At 41.2% G+C, this 22,500-nt stretch overlaps 2 protein-coding genes and 1 long non-coding RNA gene across 14 annotated transcripts in view; 1 reads left to right on the top strand and 2 right to left on the bottom strand.

Annotated features, from left to right (window-relative positions):
* WDSUB1 (WD repeat, sterile alpha motif and U-box domain containing 1) overlaps positions 1-13,180 on the top strand; it is a 55,841-nt gene extending 42,661 nt beyond the window's left edge. For all 8 annotated transcript variants that reach the window (XM_017864470.1, XM_017864474.1, XM_017864473.1 and 5 more), the window contains exon 11: positions 12,790-13,180. In XM_017864470.1, coding sequence (XP_017719959.1) covers positions 12,790-12,947 — 158 coding nt within the window. In that variant the 3' untranslated portion in view covers positions 12,948-13,180. The remainder of the gene's footprint in view (positions 1-12,789) is intronic.
* An 86-nt stretch (positions 13,181-13,266) lies between these two features.
* LOC108523718 (uncharacterized) lies at positions 13,267-15,475 on the bottom strand. Its single transcript, XR_001883877.1, has 3 exons — positions 15,354-15,475; positions 14,524-14,579; positions 13,267-13,834 (listed from the first exon to the last, which is right to left on the bottom strand). It is a non-coding gene; the product is annotated as an uncharacterized LOC108523718 (long non-coding RNA).
* A 568-nt stretch (positions 15,476-16,043) lies between these two features.
* TANC1 (tetratricopeptide repeat, ankyrin repeat and coiled-coil containing 1) overlaps positions 16,044-22,500 on the bottom strand; it is a 143,073-nt gene continuing 136,616 nt past the window's right edge. For all 5 annotated transcript variants that reach the window (XM_017864461.1, XM_017864462.1, XM_017864459.1 and 2 more), the window contains 3 exons: positions 20,755-20,901; positions 19,816-19,916; positions 16,044-19,132 (listed from right to left, as the gene is read on the bottom strand). In XM_017864461.1, coding sequence (XP_017719950.1) covers positions 17,701-19,132; positions 19,816-19,916; positions 20,755-20,901 — 1,680 coding nt within the window. In that variant the 3' untranslated portion in view covers positions 16,044-17,700. The remainder of the gene's footprint in view (positions 19,133-19,815; positions 19,917-20,754; positions 20,902-22,500) is intronic.

Below are 22,500 nucleotides of genomic sequence, written 5' to 3'. Positions count from 1 at the left end.
GTTTGCCTGGGTATCAGCAGCAGAGGCTGCAGAAGATAGAATATTGCTGAACAGCGAGTGTTGCTGTGTGATTCTTGCTCTGGAAGCTTCGTCTCAGGGTGTACCCAGCCGTGTGAGGTGTGATGTGTCGGTCTGCACCTAGTGGGGGATGTCTCCCAGTTAGGCTACTCAGGGGTCAGGGACCCACTTAAGCAGGCAGTCTATCCGTTCTCAGATTTCAGCCTCCATGCTGGGAGAACCACTGCCCTCTTCAAAGCTGTCAGACATGGACATTTACCTCTGCTGAGGTTTCTGCTGCTTTTTGTTTAGCTATGCCCTGTCCCCAGAGGTGGAGTCTACAGAGGCAGGCCGGCCTCCTTGAGCTGTGGTGGGCTCCACCTAATTCCAGCTTCCTGGTGGCTTTGTTTACCTACTTAAGCCTCAGCAGTGGTGGGCGCCCCTCCCCCAGCCGTCCTGCTACCTTGCAGTTAGATCTCAGACTGCTGTGCTAGCAATGAGGGAGGCTCCGTGGGCATGGGACCCTCTGGGCCAGATGTGGGATAAAATCTCCTGGTGTGCCGTTTGCTAAGAACCTTGGTAAAGCACAGTATTAGGGTAGGAGTTACCCGATTTTTCAGGTGTTGTGTCTCAATTTCCCTTGGCTAAGAAAAGGAATTCCCTTCCCCCTCACACTACCCAGGTGAGGCGATGCCTCACCCTGCTTCAGCTCTCGCTGGTCAGGCTGTACCCGGGGACCAGCATCAACTGCCAGACACGCCCCAGTGAGATGAACCCGGTACCTCAGTTGAAAATGCAGAAATCACCTGTCGTCTGTGTTGCTCACGCTGGGAGCTGGAGGCTGGAGCTGTTCCTATTCGGCCATCTTGGGCGCCACTCTCCTTAAGTAGTTTTGTCTTAAAAAACTTAGACCTTGGGTGAACAAATGAATATTGTATATTTCATAATGAAATTGGACAGAGTAGTTGTGGAGTCGACACAAAATAAGTTTTACTTGTGAAATGTGTATTTAGTTGCTAGGATGTAAAGATAAAGTACTATTTTTTTAAGATTGTTGAGATCTCTTATGTTTGTCTATCATGAATTTAAACACTCTTATACAAAGTATTATAAAGTTGTGTCATTCCATATTTCTAATCATTAACAGACCTACATACTATATTATGCAATGAATCCAAATTATATATATATATGTATATATATAATTTTTTTTTAAAATTTTGGCCTGCAGCTTCCTTACATGTTTCTGAGTATTGGCTTCGTCTGTGTTGACTTCTGGAGTTTTCACTTTGAATAGCTTCACCCCATTGTGGCTGTATGGTACATTGTGTTTGACTTTTCTGTTAGTTGGTGTGTATGTGCTTGCACATCTTTACACTGTAAATGCCATGCTGACATCTTGGCACATTTCTTTCTGTTTTTACCATTACTTAGGGTTATTTACATGGGTCATATGTTACAAAGCAGAATTAGTCAATTTGAGGATGTTTTATGAATGTGAAAATAGTTTGATACATTTTGTTAGATGTGTTATTTTCCAGGGAAAAAACAGTTTAGAGTGCTGCCAGTGATGTATCTAATTGTACCAGGTTTTCCAGTTTTGTGATCATTGTATATTATTTTATAACTCCATTTACTTTTGCCAGCTTAATAGTTTATTCCTTACTTTGCTAGGGAGGCAATGAATTTTTTTACATGGTAGCTTACTATTTACATATATTTAAGTAGAAAACATCTATTCATCTTCTCTGATAATTAACTCAGCTGATGGACTTACTTTGTATACGCTGTCCACCGTCCACATTATTAGTGGAACTAATTATGTAGTGTCTTATCGTTATGAGTTCATCTATATTAGGTACTTAAAGCTGTACCTGCATATAATAAACAATAAAAGTCAATTAGCTATTTTTATTTCAGGCTATGAAGTTTGCTGTGAGTATAGCAGTGGCTGCACATTTTTTGACTTTGGTTTATCAGGACTCTTGTTTGCAGTTGAAAGCAGTTCAACTCGAGTTAGTTTAAGCAGGAATGGCAATTGATGTATTAAAAGTGAATCTCAGGAAAACCTGGCAGCAAAGAGTGTAATAGGGTTCTGTCTCTAATTTATTGAGAGGCTTCTTAATATTCACTCTGATTTTCAGTGTGCTTTTTTCTACAAAACAAACAAAAAAAAACACACATGACCATAGACAGGTCTCAAATTTTAGTTTCATCCTTGAGGGAAGACACCAATCTGACATTTTCTTCTGGCTGCTTTTTCTCAGCTTTCCAGATTGATGTAGCTTGTAGTATCAGTAATTTATATTTATTGCTGAGTAATGTTTCATTGCATAGATATGCCATAATAAGTTTATTCATTAACCTGTCAGTGGACTTTCAGGTCTTTTCTACTTTGTGGCTATTATGACTGAAGCTGCTGTAACATTTACGTACAGAACTTTGTCTGGACATTTCTCATTTCTCTTGGTTAAATACATAGGAGTGAAATTACTGGGTTGTATCATAAGCAAATGTTTAAAGGGACTACCAAAATGTTTCTCAAAGTGGTTGTACCATTGAAATTTCATAGCTGAGACTTCGTTTCTCCACATCCTCTTCAGCACTTGGTATTGCTAGTCTTTTAAATTTTGCCATTTTAGTGGATATGAAGTGGTATCTCAGTGTGCTTTTTTTTTTTGAGACAGAGTCTCGCTCTGTTGCCCTGACTGGAGTGCAGTGGTGGGATCTCGGCTCACTGAAAGCTCTGCCTTCTGGGTTCATACCATTCTCCTGCCTCAGCCTCCTGGGTAGCTGGGACTATAGGCACCCGCCACCATGTCCGGCTAATTTTTTGTATTTTTAGTAGAGACGGGGTTTCACCGTGTTAGCCAGGATGGTCTTGATCTCCTGACCTTGTGATTGGCCTGCCTCCCAAAGTGCTGGGATTACAGGCGTGAGCCACCATGCCCGGCCTCTCATTGTGCTTTTAATTTGCATTTCCCTCTTGACTAATGATGTTGAGCATCTTTTTGTGAGCTTATTTATCCATTCATATATCTTTTTTGTAATGTATATCTTCAAATCTTTTTCCCATTTTGTGTTGGATTATCTTACCTGTATTGTGAGAGTTCTTTAGATGCAAGTCTTTTGTAAGGTAATGTATTGCACATATTTTCTCTTTTATGTCTCTTATAGAGACAAAGTTTTTAATTTTAATGAAATCTTATTTTTCACTTTCATACTTTTTGAGTTCTAAGAAATCTGCCTATCCCAAGGTTTCAGAGATCTTCATCCTGTTTTCTTCTAGAAAATTTAAGGTTTAGGTCTAGGACTTATTTCACATTTTTGTATATGGCTCTCCTAAGTGAATATCCAGTTGTTCCAGCATCACTTGTTGAGAAATCATTTTATTAATGAATTACTTGGCATGTTCGTTGAAATCATCCAACTTACATCACAGGTCTATTTCTAGACTTTGTATGATGTGTGATTGAGTTTTATGTCTCTCTAGGGGTCAGTTACCACAGTGCTTTGATTACTGTAGCTTTATAGTCTTTTTTTTTTTTTGAGACAGTCTTGCTGTGTTGCCCACACTGGAGTGCAGTGGCTCCATCTCGGCTTACTGCAACTGCTGCCTCCTGGGTTCAAGTGATTGTCATGCCTCAGCCTCCCAAGTAGCTGGGATTACAGGCGTGCAACACCATGCCTGGCTAAATTATTTTTGAATTTTTAGTAGAGATGAGGTTTCACTGCATTGGTCAGGCTGGTCTTGAACTGCTGGCCTCAAGTGGTCTGCCCGCCTTGGCTTTCCAAAGTGCTGGGATTACAAGCATGAGCTACCGTGCCTGGCCGCTTTTATAGTAAGTCTTAAAGTCAGGTAGTGAAAATCACATGACCTAGTTCTTCTACTGTTTTGATTATTCTTGCTCCTTTTGCATTTCCACATAGATCTTAGAAACACTTTCTCAGTTTCCTGGCCCAGATTTTCACTGAGATGTTGTTTAATCTATAGATCAGTTTGGAGTTGAACTGCTCTACTCCATGAACACGGTATCACTCTGCATTAGCATTTGCTTAGGTCTTCTTTTCTTTTATAGGTTTTGCACATTTTGTCAAAATTATCTTTAGGTAGCTCATTTTAAAAAAATGTTTAAATGTTTACCTTTTAGAGATGAAGTCTCATTCTGTGCCCAGGTTGGCATGCAGTGGCACAATCTTTTTTATTATTATTAAAGTTCTAGGGTACATGTGCACAACATGCAGGTTTGTTACATATGTATACTTGTGCCATGTTGGTGTGCTACACCCATCAACTCATTTACATCAGGTATAACTCCCAGTGCAACCCCGGTGTGTGATGTTCCCCTTCCCAAGTAGTGGCACAATCTTAACTCACTGCAGTTTCGATCTCCTGGGCCCAAGTGATCCTTCTGCCTCAGCCTCCCAAGTAGCTGGGACCACAAGCACCTATTACCAGTCTGGCTAACTTTAAAAAAGTTTTTATTTTTGTAGACATGGAGTCTCTTTGTTGCCCAGGCTGGTCCTGAACTTCTGGCTTCAAGCCGTCCTCCTGCCTTGTGCTCCCAAAGTGCTAAGAATTGGGAGCCACTGAGCCTGGCCAGTAGCTCATATTTTTATAACACTGTACCATCTGCTCAAATAGAAATACAATTTTATATATTGACTTTGTGATCTTGCTACATTGAGTAGTAAAGTCATCCTTCAGTAACCATCTCCCTCAATACAAAAGTCTGTGGATGCTCAAGTCCCATATATAAAATGGCATAATATTTGCATATGACCGACACACATCCTGTCCCTCCAAATCCTCTCTAGCTTACTTATGCCCAATACAATGTAAATGCTTTGTAAATAGCTGTTATGCTGTATTGGCTTTTTTTTTTCTCTCATCAGCAGTTAGTTGAATCAGTGGATGCAGACCCCTTAGATACGGAGGGCTGTTAGTAGCCTTTTAACAGGAGCTTAATAGACTTTCTTCATACATGAGTGTGTCATCTGTAAGTAATGTCTTTCTTTCCAATCTGTATGAATTCTTTTTTTCTTTTCCTGTTATTTTTGGTCAGAATTTCCAGTACGATGTTGAGAAGAAGTGGTGTGCAGACATTCTTACCTTCACCTGCACTTAGAGGGAAGGTATTCAGCTTTCACCATTATGATGTTAGCTGCCCTTATCAAGTTAGTTCCCTTCTATCTCCAGTTTGTTGAGAATTTTTAGTCTATTGACATTTTTTTCTCCTTTAGACTGTAGTAGGATAGATTGCTTTATTAGTTTACTATTGGATCATAACGTGTCACTCTCTTGGGTCTGACTTCTTAAACATGTTTGTGAGATTCATCTATATTGTTGCACAACGTAGTTTAATTTTCATTTCTGTATAGAAGTCCATTGTGTGCATATAATTCATTCTGTTGATGGGCATTGTTGGCTGTTACAAATAGTGCTGCCATGAACCTTTCTGTACATGTTTTTGGTTAACATATGTATGCATTTCTGTTGGCTATATTCCTAAGAGTATGTATATATAAACAGCATTCCAGAGTGGTTAAACCACTTTCTACGCCCACCAGCAGTGTATGGGAATTCTAACTGCTTCACAGCCTTACTTTTTCCTATTGTCCGTGTCTTTCATTTTAACCTTTCTGGTACCACACATGTATTTTTAAATTTAATCAATGCTGTTATAAGAAACAATAGAGACACATACCTTGTATAATTTGCCCAGCTTTCCCCACTGGTAACATTTTTCACAATGATACGATTATATCACAACCAGGATATTGACATTGCTAGAACCCACAGATCTTAGATTTTCCCCAGTTTTACTTGTACTTAGTTTTGTGTGTGAAAATCTACACAGTCTTATCCTGTCTGGAGGTTTGTGATGACCTTACTACAGCTGAGACAGAGAGTACTTCCAAATTATAACTGGACCCATCATCTCCCTACTGTCTTCCAACCCCAGCCCCTGGAAACCACTAATTTGTCCTCCATTTCAAAAATGGTATTATCAGTGGAATCATGTAGTGAAAGAGCTTTCAATTGGCTTTTTTTTTGTTAGCATAATCCCTGTAGATTTACCACTCATTTATTTTTAACCTTCCTGTGTTTTATAAGTGGTTCCTATGGGAAACATACAGTTGATTTCTTTTAAAAAATCCCAGTCCTCATCATTAATAGCAGAATTGAACCGATTTCTATTGTGATTATTGATACATGTGTGGAGAAATTCCTGCCAGCATATAATTCTAATTTCTCTTATCTTTTCCCACCTATATTTTTCTGAATTGAATATTCTTTTTTTTTCAGTTTTCCTTATGTATATTTTATATCTATTGAACTAATTGCCTCAGAAAACTTTCAGGACCTGTTTATATTTCTTGTACCTCATTTTTATTTTTTGTATTCTCATGTAGCAATGATATGGTTTAGGTATATTCTTCTAGATATTTTTCCATCCATTTACAGTGTCCTGTAACAAATGGGTTATGATGCATACTTTATTTTTGAGAGGGAGTTTCGCTCTTGTTGCCCAGTCTAGAGCGCAGTCTTGGCTCACTGCAACCTCTGCCTCCTGGATTCAAGTGATTCTCCTGCCTCAGCCTCCTGAGTAGCTGGAATTACAGGCATGTACCACCACACCCAGCTAATTTTTTGTATTTTTAGTAGCGACGAGGTTTTACCGTGCTGGCCAGGATGGTCTCGATCTCCCAACCTCAAGTGATCTGCCTGCCTCCATCTCCCAGAGTGCTGGATTACAGGCGTGAGCCACTTCACCTGGCCCGATGCATACTTTTAAAAAGTTGTGGCCGGAGCGGTGGCTCAAGCCTGTAATCCCAGCACTTTGGGAGGCCGAGACGGGCGGATCACAAGGTCAGGAGATCGAGACCATCTTGGCTAACACGGTGAAACCCTGTCTCTACTAAAAATACAAAAAAAAAAAAAAAAAAAAAACTAGCCGGGCGAGGTGGCGGGCGCCTGTAGTCCCAGCTACTCCGGAGGCCGAGGCAGGAGAATGGCGTGAACCCGGGAGGCGGAGCTTGCAGTGAGCTGAGATCCGGCCGCTGTACTCCAGCCCGGGAGACAGAGCAAGACTCCGTCTCAAAAAAAAAAAAAAAAAAAAAGTTGCTATCAACAGTGTATCCGAGAGAACACCATGTGTCAGTATATTCAGAAGTACATGCTTCATTCTTATCTGCGGGATAGCATTTCCTGGCATGGATGTCGCCAAAATTAACTCTTTCTCTGATTCTATACAAAACATCCAGCTACTTGGGAGGCTGAGGCAGGAGAATCACTTGAACCTGGAAGGTGGAGGTTGCAATGAGCCGAGATTGCACCACTGCACTCTAGCCCTGGTGACAGTGCGAGACTCTGTCTCCAAAAAAAAAAAATCCCCAGTCATGTATTTACAGGTATATTTGCATAAATTCCTAATACTGATAGGCAGTGCTATACATCTTTAGTTATGTCCAATCTTTTAAAAATTTGGCTTATTTTTGCCAATTTAGCTGTCAAGATAATCTTTGTTTTGAGACAGGGTCTCACTCTGTCACCCAGGCTGGAATGCAGTGGCATGATCTCAGTCCACTGAGACCTCTACCTCCTGGGTTCAAGTGATTCTCCTGCCTCAGCCTCCCTAGTAGTTAGGATTACAGGCACGTGCCACCATGTCTGGCTAATTTTTGTATTTTTAGTAGAGATGGGGTTTTGCCACGTTGGCCAGGCTGGTCTCGAACTCCTGACCTCAAGTGATGCGCCCGGCCAAGATAAATTTTAGAATCATTTTATGTTACAACATAAAGTGGTATTTTGGTTAGAATTACAGAAAACCTAAAAACTAAATGTTAACTGGGGCTAAAGAGTAGAAATGCCAGCACTGCACTGGTAGGTGTTCCATCTAGATTATTTCTTTCAGGTCTATTCAGACCTGCTCTGCTCACTCTGCTTTTTAGAGCCTTTGCCGTGTTTTAACTTGGTTATACTCTGACTTCAGGTATGCTTTTCAGTTGCAGTTCAAGTATACTGTCTAATTCCTATTTGACTTTGTAGACTTTTCTCTTTCATGCCCTTTACCAGTTCTGGAAACGTTTCAGCCATTCTCATCCCTTGCACCTTCTCTTGTCTTTCTTGCAGTTGTCTAACTGCCGTTTACCTGTCCAGTGAGATTTTTAAAAAATTTCAGTTACTATAGTTGTACTTTCTGGAAGTCCCATGTACAGGGAGAGTAAGAGCATTGTCTGTGGAGCCACACTGCTTGGGTTTAAATCCCAGGTCAGTTGCTGCCTACCTGTGTGACCCTGGAAAGTTATTCAGGCCATGCCTCAGTTTCCTCATTTGTAAAATAGGAATGCTAACAATATCTTACATCATAAGGTTGTTGTGAAGATTGAAGAAGTTAATATAGGTAATGGTGCTCTGGAACAGTCTAATGATATGCTATTTGGCAATAAGCACTTCAAAAGATGGTCAGTGTCATTGATGCCAATCAAAACATGCCATACCTGTTAAGATGGCTAGAATCAAAAAGTAGGAAAATACGTGTTGGCAAGGATGTGCAGAAAATGGAACCTTCGCATGTGGTTGCTGTTGAAAACAGTCTGGAAGCTCCTCAGAAAGTTATCACAATTCCACTCCTGAGTATGTAGGCAGGATAATTGAAAACACATGCTCATACCAAACGTTGTACAGGCATAGCAGCATTATTAGTAGCCCAAAGGTGGAAACAACCCAGATGTCCATCAACAAGTGAATGCATGAAATGTGGTATAGCCATACAATAGAATATCAAGCCATGAAAATGCACAAATACATAGAGGATAGACCTTGGAAACATTATGGTAAGTGCAAGAAGCCTGATACCAAAGGCTGCATAGTGTATGAATCCCATTATATGAAATACCCAAAACAGGCAAATCCAGAGAGACAAAGTCAGAGGCGCCCATGGGCTGAGGGGGCAGTGACTGCTAATGGGTATGGGATTGATGGAGTGATACACAACTCTGAAATATACCAAGAACCACAAATGGGTGCATTTTATGGTGTGAAATATATCTGAAAAAGAGCAAAAGGCAGTCACAAGTAACGGTTTCTGCGAAAGCATGTTTCCCTCTTCTCTAGGACGGAGGAAACAAGTTGATTTTCTCAGAACCTCAGTCTCTCAGGGCTAGAACTCAGGCCCCCAAGGTGGGGGAGCTACACAGCTGGTACTCATTTCTACAAGGAGGCAAAAGTAGCACAGATGTGAAGTAACCAAAACAATCCAGAGACTGGGCTTTCACCATGTTGCCCAGGCTGGTCTCAAACTCCAGGGCTTAAGTGATCCACTCACCTCGGCCTCCCAAGTGCTGAGATTAGAGGCGTGAGCCACTGAGCCTGGCTGACTTTCTTATATGATAAAAAATACATATACCTTGGCCCACAAGCCAGTGGAAGCATTCCCATTACAGTCAGGAATATAAAGGGTGCTCTCTCTCAGCTATTGTTTTAGAAATACTAGCCACCCCTTATCCCCCCACCCCCCCCCAAAAAAATTTGAAAGGGAAAAACCTTTTCTATATAACTGTATATGTAGAAAGCCCAAAAGAATAGAAAATCGACAGACAATATGAATTTTGTAAAGTAGCAAGTTAAACAAGATTCAGTGAACCAAAGCACTTAAAAGTTATAACTGAATACTTAAGTTACAATAACAAAAACTAGAACAAATAAGACCTAAACTTGGCTGGGTGCAGTATAATCCATGTCTGTAAACCCAGCACTTTGGGAAGCCAAGGTGGGAGCATTGTTTGAGCCAAGGTGTTCTAGACCGGCCTAGGCAACATAGTGAGACCCCCTTCTGTACAAAGATTTTTAAAAAATTAGCCAGGTGTGGTGACGTGTGCCTGTAATCCCAGGTACTTGGGAGGATGAGGTGGGAGGATTGCTTGAGCCTGGGAGGTCGAGGCTGCAGTGAGCTGCCATCATGTCACTGGACTCCAGCCTGGGTGACAGAATGAGACCCTGTCTTAGAAAAAAACCACACACACCAAAACCCCAAACTTATTATGTAAAACTTTCAAACCTACATAAAAACGAAAACATCGCTGTGAAAGTATAATAGCAGCATGCTGAGGGCTAGGAAAACTCAGTGGCAGTGGGATATCAGCTTTCTCCATTTCATAGGTTTGACGTGATCCTGAGATAAAACTTTTTACCGAGAGATACGCAAGGTGATTCTTACCATGCAACCTAATAAGAACAGCAAAAATAACCTAGAAAAAAACAGTGAGGAAAGTTGCTAGCCCTATGAGATGTTACATGTCGAGGAGCCTGCGTAAATGAATGTTTAGTGTTGGCCCAGGAATAGAACAATGGAAAAGTTTAAATCCGGAAATTGATCCATGTGTATTTGGAAATGTAGTGATTGATAAAGAGAATTTTAAATCAGTGGTAAAAATTACTTCCAACAAGTGGTATTTTGACAATGGAACCACCATGTGGAAAGGATAAAATTGGATCCATCCTGCATACTGTACATTTAAATTCCAAATAAATTAGAAACCCAGACATAAAAAGGGAAACCTGCAGAGCACAGCAGCTTGCACCTGGAGTCCCAGCTATTCCAGAAGCTGATGTAGGAGGGTCACTTGAGGCCAGGAGCTCGAGACCAGCAGGACCCCATCTCTTCAAAGACGTTTAAAGTTCCAAAGACAGTGTAGGTAAATTCCTTGACAGAATTGGGAAAACTTTGCTATCTGGCAGTCAAGGAAGAAATTGATCAAGTGTTGATATTCCATATATATGAAATCTTAAGGACAACCTAATAGAAAAATGGGCAGAAAATATGAATAGCTCACAGGAAAAAAACAAATGGCTCAAACATATGAACAAAAAGATTCTCCATCTGATGTATTGTACCATTGCTTACCTAGAGACTGGCAAAAATCCAGGAGTTTGACCACATATATTGTTGGTTAGGCTGTAGGGGAAAAAGGCATTCTCAAACATTGCTAGTAGGTATGAAAAACGTAGAATTCCTATGGAAGGAAGTTGGAACTATCTAGCAAGATTATATATGCTGCTTTAGCAATCCTACTTCTGAAATCTCCCCAAAACGAAAGTGACATATGCACAAGACTTCATTGTAGCACTCTTTGTATTTTGTGTGTGTGTGGTTTTCTTGGGGTATTTGTTGGTACAGCACTATTTGTAAAAGGCAAAGATTGGAAACCACCCAGATGTCCATCAGTACATCTTTACAGTGGAGTACTGTGGGGAAGATAAACACACCAAGGTGCAAAACAGTGTGGCTAGTATGCTAGCTTTTATGTAGAGTGTGTATGTACTGTGTGCACATATGCATATTTGAAAACGGATTGCACATAGTAACTTATATGGGAAGGGTGGGGAACAAGGATTGGACAGGTTAGATTAGACCCCTCTGAAGGTACCTTGTTTTATAGTTTTAACTATTTTTTGAGATGGCGTCTCACTCTGTCGCCCAGGCTGGAGTGCAGTGGTGCAATCTCAGCTCACCAGAACTTCCGTCTCCCAGGCTCAAGTGATTCTCCTGCCTCAGCCTCCTGAGTAGCTGGAATTATAGGCACCTGCCACCATGCCTGGCGAATTTTTGTATTTTTAGTAGAGATAGGGTTTTGCCATGTTGGCCAGGCTGGTCTCAAACACCTGACCCTCAAGTGAGCCACCCGCCTTGGCCTCCCAAAGTGCTGGGATCACAGATGAGAGGCACCACGTCCAGCCTATGGTTTTAACTTTGAAACCCAGTAAGTGTGGTTTTCATACACAGTATTTTGGGACCACTCTAGTGAATCTACCTTGATGACAGAAAGAACCATAAAGTAATCTTAACATTTCTTTCAATTTTATGTTAGTAAATATACTGGCATTATTTTGAAACAATGATATGTACTATAGATTAAATGTGTAAATGAAATCAGGAACCCAGATTTTCAGCTTGAGAAAGAGCTACAAGTATAAAAATGAAAGTAGTGAAGCAGAAGTCCAATCTTTACATGTATAAAGGCAAGTAATTTTGCAAGAATATGGTTTAAAAAAAAAACCTTAGCGTCCGGGCATGGTGGCTCACGCCTGTAATCCCAGCACTTTGGGAGGCCGAGGTGGGTGGATCACCTGAGGTCAGGAATTCGAGACCAGCCTGGCCAACATAGTGAAACTCTACTAAAAATACAAAACATTAGCCGGGTGAGGTGACAGGTGCCTGTAGTTCCAGCTACACGGGAGGCTGAGGCAGGAGAATCTCTTGAACCTGGGATGTGGAGCTTGCAGTGAGCTGAGATCTCGCCAGTGCATTCCAGCCTAGGCAACAGCGTGAGACTTGGTCTCAGAACAAATCCTTAGTGGAGTAAACTCTGTCATCTCAGGGTATCTATCCGTTTTCCTGACTTTTCAAGGTGTTGGAAAGTTTTGCTGAGTCATAAGGCTCTTTTCAACAGCTCTGATGGGCCGTTTATCCTCACTCCCACTCTACCTAGCTCTGTTCCTTTCTTCTCTTCCACTGTGTCTGAATTTGACAGGGTCCCGGTCTCAGTGGTATTGTTCAAAGAGTTTATAATGTTACCCTTCTGGGTAATTTTTGCTTCATACATATCCATCCAATCAATGCATTTCAGGTGTTGTGGCAGAGAGATTTTTGGGGGTGGTGGTACAAGACAGGAATAACCCTTAAGTCACAATAAAGGCCTCCACAAGGAGTTTTTACATTCACTTCATTTTAGTAATCCTCATTTCCCTTTCCTACGTCATGTAATTTGTGCAATTTTTTTTTTTAGATGGCTATTCATATGAAAAGGAAGCAATAGAAAATTGGATCAGCAAAAAGAAACGTACAAGTCCCATGACAAATCTTGTTCTTCCTTCAGTGGTACTAATACCAAATAGGACTCTGAAAATGGCCATCAATAGATGGCTGGAGACACACCAAAAGTAAAATTGTTGATAGTGTATTGTTTATATTTTCAGTGGTCTCATTTGAATGATTTACAGGTAAATATTAATCAGACATTATTAAAAGCAAAACAGGAAAAGGTAAACTTAAATTTAGTTACCTATAAAATTGTGATTTTCATTCTTTAAAACACATGGACTTACTATAAAAGCCTTTTTGTACTAGTGAAAAAAAGTCTTCAGCTATGTAGAAATAAAGTTATACTTTAAATTGCAGTGCCCTAATTTTTTTAAATGCCTCTTAATATTCCCAACAGTGCCCACATTTATTCTTGTTAGATGTAGGTCATCTCTATAACTGAAGATTGGACTACTCTAGAATAATAGATGTTTACATTCTAGTTACTAGCCATTTATTCAATAACTCTTTGGAGCCCTTTTAAAGAGAATTTGTAGCAAAATGGTTGTAGATTGTTTATGATTGAGAAAAATCACTTCAAATGTTTAAGCAATTTTTTTGGATTTTAAGTTTTCAGGATCATGATTTTCTTATTTTCCAAACCTAGGTATGGGTTAGCTGAAATGAATCCTGAGTAAGTTGACTTTGCTGAAATATATAAAGTGGCAAACTCTAGCCTTCCTTCAGAATGAAGAATTATTAAAAGTTCTCACATATAATTCTAAGCTGGAGTAACTATACTAAGGCATCTTTACACAATAGCCTGATCTGTTCACTCCAGAAAAAAACTTCAGGTTCAGGAAGTGAAGGTGGTGCTAACTTCTTACTTGCCTGTCCAAAGTTGTTACATTTGGAAGCTATCCGCGGGAAGCTTGTTAGAACTGCATCCTCAGTGGGTCTCTGGGCCTGCACCCTTCTTTGCACTGTTACCCCCAAAACTCGCAATGGAGAATTGTTCAAGAATGTTGAAACTTGGAAATAAAAAGGGAAAAGCAATGTAAATACAGGAAAAGGCTGACTACACATTTTATAACCTCATAGCTAATATGCCGCATGTTCACAGAAAGGCAGCAAGCCTTGCTAACATGGAAATCTCCAAACACCATTTCTTTATAATTCTTTGTCAACATTTTAACTTAGTGTATTACTAAACTTTGTTAACCTTTATGTCATAACTAGGATTCATGATAAATGGTTCTAGAAAACTATTTTTTATTCATGACATGCTTCTCACATTCTTACTATTGAGGACTAGAAAGGCTGGAAGCATGTTCTTGGTGTTTTTCTGTTGTATTCTTTTAGAGTCTCAGTCTGTCGCCCAGACTGGAATGCAGTGGTATGATCTTGGCTCACTACAACCTCCGCCTCCTGGGTTCAAGCAGTTCTCCTGCCTCAGCCTCCCGGGTAGCAGCTGTGATTACAGGTGCGTGCCATGATGCCCAGCAACTTTTTGTATTTTTAGTACATTTAGTACAGACAAGGTTTCACCATGTCGGCTAGGCTGGTCTCGAACTCCCGAGCTCATGATCTACCTGTCTCACCCTCCCAAGGTGTTGGGATTACAGGCATGAGCCACCAGGCCCAGCCGTTTTTCTGTTGTATTGTTTAGGGAAAGTATGCTAATTTCAACAGAGCACTTTTTAAACTTAAAAGAACTTACCATTGGTCCAACTGTCTCTGTTTTGATAAACAGACTTATTTTCCGATGGAGGTTAGCTGTTTTTTAAATAAAAGTTACTAAAATCATTCAAAGTCATTGCTAAAAAATGCAAAAAGCCATTTTTAAAAGAAGTGTTAAGGTATTTTGCTTTTTTTTTTGGAGACGGAGTCTTGCTCTGTTGCCAGGCTGGAGTGCAGTGGCATGATCTCGGCTCACTGCAACCTCTGCCTCCTGGGTTCAAGCGATTCTCCTGCCTCAGCCTCCTGAGTAGCTGGGACTAAAGGCGCACACCACCACACCCAGCTAATTTTTGTATTTTTAGTAGAGACGGGATTTCACCACGTTGGCCAGGATGGTGTCTATCTATCTATCTCCTGACCTCATGATCCGCCCACCTTGGCCTCCCAAAGTGCTGGGATTACAGGCGTGAGCCACCACGCCCAGCCAGTATTTTGCTTTCTTTTATACTTTACCAGGATAGTTTCTTGTAAAACAAAACTACTGAAAACTAAGATGCCAATAATTTACCTAATTGACACACCTCTTTTTGTATAAAGCAAACCAAAGCTGAACAACTGTCTTCCATATAAGCAAACCAAAACCATCAGTAAGAGGGGACACGACACAGCCCCCATGCTGGGCACTCCAGACCCCACCGTTTGTTTGTTAGTTCAGGCCAATGTGGAGCAGCAACACCTACCCACCACCCAGTCTTGTTGGGACTGACCATTAGCTTTCTATGGATGTGTCACCTCTTCCTGGCTGGGCCAAGTACCTCACTTACCTTTACTAAGTATATATCATCAAAATCACAATGTACAATAACTTACGAGAATATTCTTATTAGCTCCTTTACAGGAAAAATCATCTAATGACAAGAATTATGTATTAGGCGATACTTTCCTTCCCATCCCATTTTTGTTTTTAACCTTCCATTAAATATAAAGCTCTAAAGGACTGAAACTACTTAGTCTTGCTAGCAATAGCAGTGACTAGATAATAACCTGAGGTATTATGATGTTTAAGATTCCAAGAATGTTATCACAATACAACACAGTTTAATGTTCTCTCTCATATTACTTTGAAAAGTGTAGGCATAAAGACAAACATACTTTTAACTGAAAGATAATACAAATGTGTTAAAGAACAAACTGTCATAACAGTGTTCAGTGTATTGCCAAAGTGTTTGAGAATTGCAGTAGTAAAGATGTCCTGCTGCCAGTAAAAACAGACACCAAGATGTCTTGAAACACATAGGAAGTATATATTGCTCTCCTGCATGCTTGCTTTCTATTTGAGGCAAAAAGACTAATTTGGCCCTTGAGTATTGTGGAATTTCTAGCAGCTGTCACCCTTATTCTGAAATTATAAAACGAAATTAAATATGCATTTTGTAGTGTTAATATAAAATATGCTTTTCACTATTCCCTCTAGGGTAACAAGGATTAAAAGCAACAGAGATAGCTGTCATCAGGCTGTTCTCTTCTTATCCACTGACTCATTTAGTGCAGAACACATTCTATTAATAGTCTTTATTCCATATGGAAAAGTACAGTAGTTGTGCAGAAACAAAACTAACAAAAGAGTAAGACTTTCACAAATATTAAAGAAAATAAATAAGCCATAGTAGTTACAGCAAAACTCATGGAAAGCCTATAAAAATGATAAAGCTGTCCATACGAAGTACAATTGTACACACAGGAACAACCATTGAAGAATGACATCAGAGGTTCCTATTTGTACAAAACCATAATGATGTTCACAGGAACTTCATTACGACGACTCATTTTAAAACATTCTGCAAATATATAACTTCCTTCTCCTCAATTTTAGAAAATAAATTTCACATCCCAACATATAAAACAAATACACTCCTACCTCTCTCAAATTAGCATTTTAACATCTTCCAATAAGACACCATTTTCATATAAAAATACCTTTAAACCAAGGTTCATTCCTGTACCTTATCTTTACAAATGAATTAATACATCAGCTTGAACTTAAGTAGCACCTCAAAGGTGTTCATATAAATGAGATAAAGTGCTGTTACTGGTATACTGTTAACATGCCGTAATAATACATCATTCAGTGCAATAACCAGCATGGATGAAGCTTATAGAGAACATGCAAATCATGACTGGGGTTTTCTTTTTTGTTTTTAGATTAACTACATTGAAATAGTTCTATTTACAAGTCTGAATAAAACTGGGCTATTTAAATATATACAACATGTGACTATAAAGTACTAATTGTACAACAAAACAAAAGCAACAACCAGTCCTACCTTTAGTATCTAAATTAAATATTGTCCTTAGAGGAGCTTGGAAGGATTGTTCCAGAGCACTATCATTGTTAAAAGCAGTTTGGAAACCAGGTGAGAGCTAACTTTTAAGCGCCACTAAAAATGCTGGTCTTAGCTAAAATTTAGCTTGAATCCACTTGACCACCAATCATGATTCCAAATGGCTTATACTGTTTCCAAATATCAAAAACACCTTCAAGCACAAATATAGGTTCCAAAAAAAGGTGCTATAAAAATATATGAATAAGAACCATAACACAGAAATAAGTGTTTAATCCCTTTATAGAAACTGCTATGAAGGGAACAATACTTAGGTGTTCTCATATTTTGCTTAAAAAAATTGGCTGCGTTTACAGTCACACTTATATTTAGCTAGAAATCACTCAGAACTTAATTTTTATGTATATATTAAACGGGATTTGACTCAATGGAACTGTAAATGTAAAATTCCATTGTTTCCAGAATACATCCCTCGGATGTACATCACTTGGGCATGAGTTAAACCTGTCACTCTTTAACAACAGACACATTTATTCTCTAAGTAGGTACTGTGATTTTACCGCATAGCAAAGGCAAGGAGGAAAGTGACAAAAGCCAAACAATTTCGTAAGTGAAAGTCATTAGTTAATGTCTTCTGGGCTGTCTCAAAATTTTAAGTTGATATAGTTTTCAATTCTGTTTAGCATTCTTATTTATGGTGACTTCTAGCTATTAAAGAAGTTTTATCCCACATTTTAGATATATCAATGGCATCAGATCCACCCCAAAGGAAAAAAAAGGGCTAAAAAATAATTTTTCTGATGAAAAAACTATTTAATTTACCACTAGGATTAAACACACTTTTCCCAATTCCACAAATGGAGCTTTCTTAAGGCTCACACATTTGACTCTATGAATGATCGCTTTGGTTTGGCTGCAGTGAGGTGGCTCCTGTGGGCTTCATTACTGGTATGAGGCTGCTGTTTGGAGATACTTTCCTGGTACAGGTGAGAAACAGTCTTAGTTATCCTGTTCTCTTGACAGTGGACTGGAATTTGGCACTTGTTTTCTTCTAGCTCCTTCACCTGTGCCCCATTGTGGACACTTGCACTCAGGGTAGAAACGGAACAGGTTTTGGCTTGGTTATTACATCCTCCCGCTTGCACGAGGGAGGGCTTCTCAGTGGCAGCAGACTGCAGGCCAGCTGCAGATGTGTTTGTCAGCAGCCGCTCTGGAGCCGGACAGTGCCAGGCGCGGCTTGCAGGATTGCTCTGCTGTTGAAACCTCGCAGTCTTATCCATGATGCCCATGAATGGCGTGTTGCGGGGTCTGTGCTCCGCTGTACCGCTCTGAACGTGGGTTACAACCTTGTCTTTAATTCGAGTATCTGGTCCTTGGACCTTGAAGCCATCTGAAAAACTGCTGCTCGAAGTCAAACTACTGGTTGAACTTGACATCTTCATGCTGCTGGATGGAGAACCAGAAGAGCCTGAGCTGGTGAGGGAAGCTGGGTGTCTCATGTCGCTGCTGGTCGCCAGCCCACCTTGGTTTGGAGGGGCTGCGTCCACAGGCATGGAGGAATGAGACAGAAGCCTCTCTGTGGTTTTTGTCTTACTTGGTAAAGGGTGCGCAGAGCCACTCTCACCACGCTGCAGGTGGACATTCTGGCTGGGGCCCAGCCGATCCCCAAAGTGGCCACAACCAGCTCCGGTAGTGAAAGTACCTGTTCCCTCTAAATGCTGGGTTCTGCTCCCAGCAGGTGTGGCAGCAATTCTACCTGGCATGGGACTCGGAGGAGGGTTCTGAGAAGAGATCTGAACTTTTGTGCTGCCATTTCTCAAGGCTGACTGGCCAGAGCCCAGGTGCTGGCTGGTTTTCACGATCTGGGCCTGCTTGGAGGGCTGCAGGACCAACCCTGGCTGGGCCACAGGCTCTCTCAGGGGCTTACCGATTCCTGCCCTGCTCTGTGGCGATACCGGCCTTCCTTTGGACTGTAACCCCTCTTGAAGGTTTCGGATATATGGGGAAGGGACAGATGAGGATGGCTGGGATCTGGGAGTTGGGGAAACAGATTCTTCCTGGGGAGAAGTTTCTTCCTCTTCAGGCTCCTCAGGGTGAAAGTGGTCACTTAAGCCAGGGGTTGGGGCGTCCTCTTCGTTTTCGGAGTCATTGGGTGGAGCTGGTGGCAGTCCCTGCTGTTTTTGCTGTTGACTCCTCTGGAGTTGCTTGCACTCCTCTTCTACACGGGCCAGAAGCCTCTTGATTTCCTGATTGGTGGGACAGAGTTTCACAGCCTCTTGCAGGTCAGCGAGAGCTGCCACGAATTGCCTTCGTAGGAAAATGTAAGGTAACATTACAAGTCACACACAAACATGCTCAGAGTGTAACTGTTCATAAAAGAGCTGTGCTCAAAGGAAAGAGAAGGTAGCAAGTGAGTTTTGAACACTTAAACAGTGGTGGCCAGGACCCATTTAACCAGCCCAGGGTTACTCAGCTAAGTGGCAGTGCTAAATTCTAATCTAGATGGGTGTGACTCCACAGCCCTGCTCTCCATAAAGACCACTGGGCCAGGAATAAGGGGAAGCATGAGTCAGTGGCGCCAGAATCCTTTTAATATTGTTACCATCCCGTGGTAACACTGTGCCCACCTCTCATTCAACAGGCTTATATCACTCTTCCCCTCCCCCCGAATTTCCTAATGCCCCTAGTTGGCAGTTTCCCTGAAATACGGACTAAACTAGGTAGGAAGTTCATGTTGCAGTAAGTTTCACCTGGGGGGAAGGGTGGGAAGGAATAATTACTGAGATGTCAGGAGAAAATAGAAGTTTACTCATCACTGATAATGTCCACTGCCATGCCTCTTGGAAGCAGGTAGTAATACTAATTCAGTATTTAAAAGGATGAGAGGCACCTGAGCCTCTCTACAGCAAAACCTCCCCAAATTCAACAGGCAGGTTTGATCACACAGGAAAAAAGTCTTCTCTACACACAAAGGTAACTATGGACAGTACCTGCTGTTTCTCTTCGCTCTTGCTCTGGCATAAAAGGCTTCATAGGACTTGGGCTTCATTTCGAGAGCCTTGGAAGCAAATTCCTCTGCCATGCCAAAGTCCTGGTGTCAACAAGAAATACAGGTGTCAGAAGCACTGTGGACACAAGATTATGGGAAGCCCTTCTGGTTGTTAGGGTAGAAGCGCCCTAAGGCACAGCCAGAGAGGGAGGAAGGGAAAGGTCTGTTTTCTGTTCATTTTTGAAGTGAGGAGATAATGACAGGAGATAATGACAGTTGATTAATATCATTAGGAGAATAATCCACTACAGAAAGCAGTGGTAGTAACAGTGCCCCAGAAGGCCAGAGGGTGGAACCTCACACCCCAGTGGAGGGGCAGCCTCAGAGAGGAGTGCAGACGCTGCATCCATTCTGGCAGCGGGGCACAGAAGCGGGCAGCTCAACAGACTGGGGCAGGAGGATGCAGTTAAAAAAAAAAAGGTAGGAAGTACAACTGAAAGAGATCTACTAGTTACAAACTGACTATGAGTTCCCCACGACTGGTTACAAATGAGTTACTGGTAGATCCTCTGAGCAAACCTAACAGAAGGCAGGCCCACCACACTAGGCTTAGGTTGGACTCTCCTGAATCTGGGGATGGCAGTGCCAGCAGCATCACTGTTGGGAAGCTGCAGAGGAGCAATCTGCATTTGCTTCTCATCACTGAGGCCAAGGAAATGAAACCCAAGTGCATTCCTTCAACATCATGCGAGGAGCGTAGCAGCAGTGACTAAATGATGGTCATGGATAGGAGCTGTTTCCCACATGCCAGGTTCACATAAATGTGCAAACAAATTGGACAGGAGGGCCCAGGATTTGGTCTCGAGAAGGGTGGGCCTTCACCTCTGGGGAAGGGCTCTGTTGCTGGAAGACTGGGTTGGAATAAAGGGGCACAGCTTACATTTGTTTTTCTTCGGCATCGAGACAGATTGAGATAGAGGGAAACTCTTAATTCATTGAAGGGTCTCATGTCCTCTCCAAATCCTTCTCGAGGAAACTTCCTTAAGGCATACTGGTACCTCTGGGCTGCCTCTTTCATCTTTCCTTTCTAGGATTCAAAGATCACAAACATTTGTCCTGTTTCTGAGGCTCTAAGATGAATAACCTCCCACACCCAGAACACCCTGGGGAGTTTACTCCCCCCTGCAAACCCATGACAGAACATTGAAAGCATCCAAATAAGTGTCAAGGTGGGAGCTAGTTCACTAACTGGCCTGACGCACGTGGGTTTCACTGTCCTCATACGCACCCGCATCCTGTGGTTACACTGTGAGAAAGTCTGTAAACTGCTAGATTGATAACTATCAAACTTAATGCATCAGATTATCTTCTGGTATGTATTTTTGAAAATTATTTTAAGAATGATCTCACATCTAAAGATATTTTGATGCTAAGCATGACAGAAATCAGATGAAAAAACTGATCCTATTCCTAGGACAAGTAGCCTCTTGTAGATAAACCTAGAGAGCTTGCTGCAGAATAATTTTTCTTCTAAGAGGAACTAAAACATGGGATTTAAAAATCAGAACAGCACCACACATCATTTTCAAAGCTAAAAAAATCCATTTGCTCCGTCAGTCCCACTGCACAGCAGGTATGAAGCCTGTTGAAAATGGCTTTGTATTTCTGACATAATTGCCTACCAAAATCCATATTAAAAGCACTTCAAAGCCACAACAATACACACTCTCAACTCAATTTCAAACTGATTCCAAGCCAGGATCCCTGCTGGGTCATGCTATATTGCCTATTTATTTGTTACTATTTAAAAAAAAATGAGAAGGAAAAAATCTACAACATAGCAAGTACAGCTGCCTAACAGTAAAAAGGATTAACATGGTCATAATCTGGTTTTTCCCCTATAATCTTTTAATTCTGTCTGATCACAGAGCTTCAAAGAATAGTGACCTATGCAAATGGCCTGCATATCTATCTAAACCAGGGGTTGGCAAACTATAGCTTGGAGGCCAGGTCTGGCCGACCACCTGTGTTTACAAATAAAGTTTTATTGGGACATAGCTGTGCTCATTCACTCTGTGCTATCTGTGGCTGCTTTTGTGCCCCCACAGCAGCACTGGGGAGTTGTGACAGAGGCCACACAGTCTGCAAAGCCTAAAACATTTACTGTCTGGCCCTTTACAGAAAAAGTTTGCTGACCTCTGACCTAAACTGTTGTCTTATTTGGAAAAATTTAAAGTGAAGTTTATTGATCTGAAAATCGTATTTCCACTTCCAAGGGAAAATGGAAAAAATTAATTCAGTCTCCTGGGTAACTGAGGTGTTACTTGACTATATTAAGTAAAATATCTCTAAAACAGTTTCAAATTCTAGAAATTCATAGATATTAAAATTAGATAGGAAAGGCTTAGGAGACAGAATGACCCTTTTCTTCTAGAAACATCTGCTGGGTGTTCCTCTCCCACATCTCATGACGGTGCCTCAGCATGGTGTTCTGAACTCAGAACATGAAAGGCCAAGGAACCGCCTCTATGACGTTCAGTTGACCTAGAGGTGACTCGGCTTCACGCATGGCTTCAGACAGTAAGCATCACTACAACCTCAAGGATTAGCTCAGAAATAATGGCTCTCAGACACAGAGAGGTGCTTTCTACCTTTAAGATTCTGCCGGTAAGATATTAAGCCAACA

The sequence above is a fragment of the Rhinopithecus bieti genome, unplaced genomic scaffold (assembly GCF_001698545.2).
Source record: "Rhinopithecus bieti isolate Rb0 unplaced genomic scaffold, ASM169854v2 scaffold_75561, whole genome shotgun sequence".
Lineage (NCBI taxonomy): Eukaryota > Metazoa > Chordata > Mammalia > Primates > Cercopithecidae > Rhinopithecus > Rhinopithecus bieti.
Note: the sequence above shows the minus strand (reverse complement) of the source record. Positions and strands in the feature narration are given on the sequence as shown.